At 60.5% G+C, this 8750-nt stretch overlaps 1 protein-coding gene across 1 annotated transcript; it reads right to left on the bottom strand.

The window, feature by feature from the left end:
• Positions 1-1736: 1736 nt before the first annotated feature.
• Positions 1737-8447, bottom strand: ENPP7 (ectonucleotide pyrophosphatase/phosphodiesterase 7). Its single transcript, XM_004709253.2, has 6 exons — positions 8192-8447; positions 7030-7175; positions 4571-5197; positions 3581-3815; positions 3190-3289; positions 1737-1932 (listed from the first exon to the last, which is right to left on the bottom strand). The coding sequence occupies exons 1-5, from the start codon at positions 8445-8447 to the stop codon at positions 3207-3209; spliced, it is 1347 nt and encodes a 448-aa protein (XP_004709310.1). The 3' UTR covers positions 1737-1932; positions 3190-3206.
• Positions 8448-8750: the final 303 nt, after the last annotated feature.

Below are 8750 nucleotides of genomic sequence, written 5' to 3'. Positions count from 1 at the left end.
TTTAGAGGCTGTCTCCCACAGCCTCCAAGACCCTCTAGTTCAGCGGTTCTCAACCTGTGGGTCGTGACCCCTTTGGGGGTCAAAAGACCCTTTCACAGAGGCCACCCAATTCATAACAGTAGCGAAATTATAGTTACGAAGTAGAAACGAAAATAATTTTAGGGTTGGGGGTCACCACCACATGAGGAGCTGTATTAAAAGGTCGAGGCATTAGGAAGGTTGAAAACCACTGCTCTAGTTGGTCACCATAGCCGGGTACCATCTAATTCCTCTGGTCTCCGAAGAACCCATTCATTCTTATGGGAGTGTAGACTCTGGCTGGACAAACAGGGAGACAGACAGAGTAGGAAATAAAAATGGACTTTGTTTTCAAAACCAAGGCAATTATAATCAAGGCGATAGGAAGCGCGAACGGACTCCTTATCTTCAAGGTACATCGTTCTGGGGAAAGTCGAAATGCCACCCCCAGGGGCGGGGCCAGGCGAGAAGAAGGTGGATGCACGTGTGTGTGCATGTGCCTGCATGTGTGCGCAGATGTGCCTGCATGTGGGTTGCTTGTTTAGGCCCAAAACCGCCCCCTGGCTGGCAGGACACCAAAGAAGGCTGACCATGGGCTGGCCCAGAGTGGGACCTGGTGGCAGCGTGGGGACTGAGCCCTCCCCCCATCCCTTTCTGTGCATTTCGGCCACTGCCCCACGGGAAGCCCACCTGCAGGAGAATGTGGACTGGACACACCAGGCGTCTGTCAGCTCCTGACAGATGCCTGGCGTGTCCAGTCCACGTTCTCCTGCAGGCGGGCTGTGTGGCCCTCCCAGAGTCTCGGTTTGCCCATCTGGGAAGCAGGTTACTGGGAAGGTCCCTGCCAACGGGGTCCCCAGGGGGTGGCTGTGGGTGGCGGGAACACCTCGCTGGGAGCTGCAGACTTGCTCAAATGCAGCGCTTGGAGTCTGAGCAGGGTCTTTGGAGATGGGTTTGCTGAACTCCACAAGCTCCCCTCCACCCCACCCTGCCCAGGAACCTCCCCACCACCCTCCCGTCCCAGAATCTCTTGCCCTCACCCAAAGCTTCACCTTCCACCTGCCCACCCCCACCTCTGCCTCTGCTCATATTTGCAGACTGAACCTCACAAGTCGGATTTGTAGGTCACACGGGCAGGCACACTCAGTTCTTATTTCCGGTGGCTGCCTTGAAAATGAGGAGCCCTGGTGGCGTCGTGGTTACATGTTGGGCTGCGATCCTCATGGTCGCAAGTTCGAAACCACTGGCAGCTCCGGGGAGAAAGCCTGGGCTTTCCACTCCCGCCAACAGTGACAGCCTCGGGAACCCACGGGGGGCCGTGCGTCCGCACCGACCAGGTGGTCAGTGAGGTAGGTTTGTCACTGCCGTGTTGGCTTTGGGCATTTTACCAGGAGGGACCAGTCCCTGGAGGGGGCCGTCGGGCTGGGTGAGGGGAGACCTCAATGAAAAAGAGGAGGACTCTCAAGGAGCTGGGCTGACCCGGTGCCTGCCAAGTGGCCCCCCTACGGGACTGGGATTGGGAGGGTGGCGGGGCCGGGCAGGGAGCCCTTCTGCTGGGTTTGGGGCCAGAGCCCACCTCACAAGAACGATGTCGTGGAAGGAAAGTCGGGCGCAGAGGAGCCTTTTCAAAGACTTAAAACCGGCCCCCACCACAAGTGAAGGGAACCGCTGGGAAGAATCTGTTGCCAGTCAGGGTGGGTCCGAGTTTTTCTGTTGTTTCAGATTTATTGTCCCGTTGTTGTTGCTGTTGCTGGTGTCAGGTGCCACCGGGTGGGTTCTGACCCACAGCGACCCTGCACACGACAGAAGGAAGCGCCGCCCGGCCCTGGGGTGCTGGAGCCGTCCTCTGTTCCACTGCCCCTCTCCTTCACCCAACGTGATGTCCTTCTCCAGGGACCACTCTCCCCCGACAACCTGTCCAAAGGACGTGAGAGTCAGGGAGGGCCAGCGCATACCCCTTCTAAGACAGGCAGGATCTGCCTGTGAGCTGGGCCTTCCAAACCCGTACCAGTTGCTGAAGGGTCAACCTGGTGCCCTGGTGGCCCCACCTGGTGACCCCTCTTCCTCAGAGCCTGGCCTGGCTCATCTCATCCAGAATTCAGCGACAGGGTAGCGGCCTGCCCAGGACCCAAGTGATACTCTGCAGAGGGGACGCTCTGTCCCCAGGCCCCATGCCTTCACTCCCCAGGAGAGATTCCTGGCCCTGACCACAAGGGTGTTGACCCCCTAGGCAAAGTCACAAGGGAAACTGTCCCTTAGCCAGCAAGCAGTCCCCCGGGGCCAGGGCTGGGCATGTCCCAGAGCCCATGTTTGCAGCCGGAAACACAAGCCCCTGGATGACTTTTGGGTCTCCCTTGTTGTGGGGGGTAGGAGTGGGTGTGGGGGGGCAGGGACCTAGACAGGAGTGGGGGAGGCAGGCAGCTCTGGGAAGAAGGGTTTCTGGGGTTGCCTGGAGAGCGTCTGGGCTGTTTGCTTTGGGCGATACACAGGGTTGGTGTGTTCAGCTGTGAACATCAAGGCCCAGGAAGAAAGGCTGGGAGACCCACTGAGCAGTCAGCCCCCAAGGGCCCTGGGAGCCCCGTTCTACTCAGGAGCACTGGGCTGCCTGCCGGGAATCAGAGCTGGCTCGGCATCAACGGTGTGTGTGTGTGTGTATGTGTGCATGTGCGTGTTTGTGTGTGCATGTATGTTAGTGTGTATGCATATATGCATGTGCATGTACATGTGTATGCATATGTGCATGTGCGTGTTTGTGTGTGCATGTATGTTAGTGTGTATGTATATATGCATGTGCATGTACATGTGTATGTGCATGTGTATGTATATGTGTGTATGTGTGCATGTGCGTGTTTGTGTGTGCATGTATGTTAGTGAGTATGTATATATGCATGTGTATGTATATGTGTGTGCATGTGTGCATGTGCATATAGTGTATGTGCCTGTGTGTGTGTATGTGTGCATGTGTGTATGCATGTTTGTGTGTGTGTGTGTGTGTGTTTCTGATTTCAAGACCAAAGAAGAGTGGCTGCAGGAAGTTCAACCTGAATGTCGCTGGCCCCGGATGGCAGCAGGCCGGTCAGTCAGTGGCCAGCCAGCAGCTCTGGCTTCCTGAGGAGCACCAGGCCGAGAGTGGGAACCCATACCCCCAGCGTCCCCGCCTCTGCCTCTGACCTTGTGCTCGGTCCTTGTCACACAAGCTTGACCAGAAGAGCCACCACCGTGGTCAGTGCCATCACCAAGGGCAGCCGGCCACTCGTGCGGGGAGCAGCATCTGAGGGGCAGGAGGGGCCTGAGGGTCACCCTGCAGACCAGCCACAGGCCCCCATGTCATGGCCCACCACCCTCCCCTGTCACCTGCCCAGCCCTAGCCAGGATCCCCAGGGACCATTGTCTTGGCAGCTTTCAGAGCAGGGTAAGGGTCTCGGCGTGTGTGAGGGGCTAATGGAGGGGGCTTTGCAGAAAGGAGCCCCTGGCAGGGCCATGCTGGGGACAGCGGCCTGCCTGGCGGAAGCTTGAGTCCTCGGGCCTCTGGTGCCAGGTCCCCTCCTAGCCCAGGACCCACCTGGGCAGTGTTGGTCCGGGCGGAGCAGGGGCAGGAGGGTGGCCAAGCGCCCGTCGTTGGGCTCAGGCTGGATGCCTAGCAGTCGGCACAGGAGCTCGTACACATGCACGCTCTCGAACGGCCCCACCTCCAGGCCAGCCCAGAAGCTGGGCCCCACTGCCCGGAAGATGGTCTTCATGTCCTGGTGCCCGTTGTCAAAGCCATGCTCCCCTCTGTTGAACTGGACGTTCAGTCTCTGCAGGGGGAGGGGGCGCTCTGGGCTCCTGGGGGACTCCAGGTTCCCTCGCTGCCCCAGCCTCCTCCCACTGTCCCCAGATTCCCTCACTGTCCCCAGCTCCACCCAGCCTCCTCCCACTGTCCCCAGATTCCCTCACTGTCCTCAGCTCCACCCAGCCTTCTCCCACTGTCCCCAGATTCCCCCACTGTCCCTATCTACCCCAAGCCCCAGTTCCCCCCCTGTGCCCAACTCCCCCTAGCCTCCCTCACTGTCCCCAGGTCCCCCCGTCCCCAGCTTCCCCCAGCCTCTTCTCACTGTCCCCAGCCAGTGTCCCCAGTTCCCCCAGCCTCTCCCACTGTCCCCAGCCTCCTCTACCCTCCCCTGCACCCCCACCCTTTTTCAGCTTCCACCGTCTCTGGGTCCCTGTGGAAATCTCCTGGGAGCAGAGAATGCCATCTTTCTCGCTCTGAGCGGCTGGTGGTTTCACACTGCCAACCTTGTGATCAGCAGCCCAAGCCCCTAACCACCACGCCCTCAGGGCTCCTTCATCCACGGCCATCCAGTGGGTCGGACTCACAGCGCCTGCGCCACAGCGTGGAATTACCCTGTGGGGTCGAGACTGTAGCATTTTAAAGGGGAGCAGCCAGCTATAGAGCAGCGGGTGGTTTTGAACCATTGACCTTTCGGTTAGCAGCCTAACGTTTAACCCACTGCACTCGCCGGGCTCCCCACAGGCTACTTTCTATTGGTCTGTGGGGCCCGCAGCCACGTACCCCGTGGATGACGTAGCCGGGGTCGCTGTACATGAGCAGCGGTGTGATGCGGGTGTTGTTGGCGTAGTGGAAGGCCGGGGGGAACTCCTCCTTCTTGTAGACGTGGAGCCGGGGGTGCGCGTCCTTGAGGGCTCTGTACACCGCGTCCAGCTGGCCCTCCTTGGGCAGCAGCATCCCGTTGGGTCCATAGTCCAGCAGCTCGAACTCGATGTCCTTGAAGGAGAAGTTGGCGAACTGGTGGAACTCCACCAGGTCGCCGGCCTCCTTGTGGACGGTGGTCATGCCGTGGTCCGAGGTGATGACCAGGTTGAGGTTGCCGGCCAGGCCGCTCTCCTGGACGCGCTGGCGCAGGTAGCCCACGGTCCTGTCCACCTGCCTCACCATGCTCCTCCTCTCCTCGGACTCGGGCCCGAACTTGTGGCCAGTGGAGTCCGGCTCCCCGAAGTAGAGCGTGACCAGGTCCAGGCCGTCCTGGGTGAACCAGCGCATTACTGTGTCGATGTTGGCCCTCCACTCCTGCTCCTTGGAGTAGTTGTGGAAGATGCCCTCCTTCCGGCTCTGCGTCACCGCCATGCCCTGGTAGGTGACATTCCCTCCGGGGTAGAAGAAGGAGCCACTCTTCAGGCCCTGTGGGGGTGGGCGGGGAGGCGGGGAAGGCGTCAGGGCCATGCAGGCCTGGGGGACCCTGGGTGGCTGCCCTCCCACCCACCGTGTCTCCCTTCCACACCCTTGGGGAGCCTGTGATGCTGTCCGCTAAGTGCTGTGGAGAAAGATGCGGCTGCCTGCGCTGGTAAGAAGTCACAGCCCAGGACCCCCAAGGGGAAGTCCTCTCTGCCCATCATGGGGGGTGGGGGGCTGTGAGTCAGAATTGACTCGATGGCAGTGGTTTTAGGTGCGTTTCTGGGAGGGGGGGGCAGTGGCTCTGTGTTGGCATGCGTTCTGTATGCTCGACAGTTTGAAACCATCAGCAGCCCCGCGGGAGAGAGACTGGGCTCTCTCCTCCCATGAAAGGTCAGTCTCGGACACCCACTGGGGTCGCTGTGAGTCAGCGTCAGCACTGACTCCATGGTGCCATGGTTACCAGTTGGGTTGTTAGGCGCAAGGTCAGCAGTTTGAAACCACCGGCGGCTCTGGGGAGAGATGGGGCTTTCTGCTCCCATAGAGAATGGCAGTCTCAGCACCCGCAGGGGCAGTTCCACCCTGTCCTGCAGGCTCGGTGGGAGCTGGCATCAACTTGAGGGCAGTGAGTTTTTGGTGGCACCGTAGTTAAAGCACCCAGCTGGTAACCCAGAGGCTGGGGGTTCGAGCCCCTCAGTGACTCCGAGGGACTCCAGGAAGGTGGCCCTTGGAAACGCACAAACGCACAGGCCGTCCCCTGCCGTCAGGTAGGGCTCTGAGCGGGGACAGATGGGATGAGCGGCGGTGGGTTTGGGGGCTGGGCGTACCTTTACCTCCCGTCGTCGCGGCTGAAAGCTGTGCTATCAGAGGACAACAGGGGCCAGTGGGCTCAAGGGCAGATAAGGGGAGGAGGTGACCTTGCCCCCTCACCCCCTCCCCTGCCCCCAACACATGCACCGGACTCCCATTTGGGCCTCTGTCTGTCTATCTGTACACACACACACACACACACACAGGGGTGGGGTCCCCAACCCTCCCTGCCTTATGGGATAGCAGAGCTCTGTGGAATGTAACCACACACACACACACACACACGCACGCACACACACGTCTCCCCGCCTACCCTCAGGCCTCGTCTTTCTAGGCACAGTTGGCTGAGCTGGGGTTGGGTGGGGGGTCCTGGTGCTCACCCCTGGCTCACTATGAGCCCCTCACTGTGGACAGCAGCTTCTTCTCGGTCAGGTGGTGTCTGGAGCTCACTGCCTTCTCCCCATGTTTGTTTCTATTTCCAACTTTTAAATTTTCTAACAGTCTTATTGGCACATAATTTACATACCGTAAAATTCAATCCTATCAAGGAGGATTGTACAATCATCACCATATCACTGTTAGAACACGCCCCCCACATGGCTAAGTGCCCCCCAAAATGAACTGTGCACTCACAGCCCATTCCAGTGTGCCCCCACCCCCTATTTCACGCCTGGCCTCTGAACCTGAGCTGCTGAGCCCAGAGAGGATGGTGGGGGTGATGGAGGGGGACAGATCACAGAGAGAGGATGGTGGGGGTGGCGGAGGGGGACGGATCACAGAGAGAGGATGGTGGGGTGGCGGAGGGGGACGAATCACAGAGCCACTTTCCTTTCAGGTGGCTTCTTGTTGAGTCTCAGGCATCTGCTCAGGGTGACCCGGTGGCCAGGTGCCCTGGGCAGCTGACCCCCATCCGGATCGGGGGTCCACAGACTTGAGCCTGAGGCTCTTCTCATGGACCCCTGTCTCCCTCAGCTCAGCACCCCCTGAGCTTGCCCTCCCCACCCCGCGCCGGCATCCAGGGGGCACCTGACCTGCCTCTGGGCAGTGATCCAGATGGGCACACTGCCGTTGTCCCACCACCTCTCGATGGCCAGCGTGGCGTGGTAGGGCAGCTTCACCTTGGACGTGGTGTTGTAGAACATGTTGTGGACCACCCCGTGGTTCTCAATGTACTTGCCTGCAGGGGCAGAGGACAAGGTGGTGGTACCCAGGGGCCTAGGGGTGAAGTTGGGGCAGGGCTGTGCACTGGGTTGGGAAGCAGGCTGGGGGACTACAGGCCAGAGGCAGTGGGGGTCCTAGAGTAGGCTGGGGGGCCTGAGCAGACTAGAGGCCATAGTAGGTTGGGGGACAGGAGCAGGCTGGAGTCAGAGACAGGCTGGGGATCAGGAACAAGCTGGAGACAGGAGCAGACTGGATAGGAGTAGGCTGGGGGGCCAGAGAAGGCTGGAGGCCAAAGAAGGTTGGGGGACAGGAAGAGGCTGGGGTACAGGAGCAGGATGAGGGCTAGAGCAAGTTTAGGGGCCTGGAACAGGCTGCCATCTGGAGCCTCACCCCTGCCGGGGGCAGGCAGGCTCACAGCAGGAAGCTTCAGCCCAGCCCCACCCTGGGGTGGGGGTGGGGTCTCTGCCAGGGAGTCCCTGCTCAGCTCAGTGGTGAAAGGAGGGTTGATGGCGTGAGGATGATTAGAAGTGTCCCCTGCACTACCCATTTGAGACGCTTCAAAGACAAGGAAGAGTTGGGGAAGGAGCCGGACCTCTGGCCCCCACTTGCCGCCTCCTCCTCCTCCTGCTCCTCCTGCTCCTCCTGCTCCTCCTCCTCCAGGGAGTCTTCCTGGATTGCCTTTAGGACCGTGCAGTTCTCCAGAGCCCACCTGTCCCTTGCTGACGGTCTCCATTACGTTGGCACTAAGAGCTGTTGTCCAGTCTGACTTGCTGTGACCCAGGTCCAGCAGGACGAGTCGCTGCCCGGCCCTGCGCCATCCTTGCTGGCGTGTGTGAGCTCGGGAGTCCTGAGGGCCTCCTTGGCTGTCCAGCTGTCTCCCCAGGGACAGAGCCCCCTCCATGGAGCACGGGCTGTGCCCCTGGTTGTCCCCACGTGGTGCCTGTGACCTCTCAGAGCCTCTTCTGCCGGCTCCCCTTGTCCCCACAACTTCTCCCCTCACCCCCCTCCCTGGCCCTGGAGGCCAGCACTCACCGGTGACCAGCGTGAAGTGGCAGGGGCTGGTCATGGTGACGAAGGCAGGGGTCATGTAGCGCGCCTTCACCCCATCCTGGGTCATGGCGTCCAGGTTGGGGGTGTCCACATCCTGGTCGTAGTCCCAGCGGAAGCCATCGAAGGACACCAGGAGCAGCTTGTGCCTGGTGGCCTTCCCCCGGACGGGGCTCCCGGCCCCGGGGGCCAGCAAGGCGGCCAGAGCCATGGCCAGGAGTGTAGCCCGGCAGGTCTCCATGTGTCTGCCCGCTGCGAGTGGCTGACTGGAGTGTTCAGCGGGGAGGACAAAGTCCCAGTGCTGCCTGCTGGCTGCCTGGGTGTTGCTGAGCGTGATGACGTGATAACGCAGGTCTGCTGCTGTCTGCCAGCCTCTCCTGGTCACTCTGCCTGTCCCCTCACAGCCTCACGCACGGAGCTGGGGCCCCTCTCTATCCGCCACCCTCTCTCCCTTCTCCCCCACACACCCCGTCTCTCTCCTCATGGCCTTGCACACACTGCCAACACTCTCTCTCTCTCTCTTTCACTCAATACATTCCCACGA

The sequence above is a fragment of the Echinops telfairi genome, unplaced genomic scaffold (genome assembly GCF_000313985.2).
Source record: "Echinops telfairi isolate 266 unplaced genomic scaffold, ASM31398v2 ScPeMD7_7458;HRSCAF=8496, whole genome shotgun sequence".
NCBI lineage: Eukaryota > Metazoa > Chordata > Mammalia > Afrosoricida > Tenrecidae > Echinops > Echinops telfairi.
The sequence above is the reverse complement of the archived record's forward strand: the minus strand, read 5'-3'. Positions and strand labels throughout refer to the sequence as shown.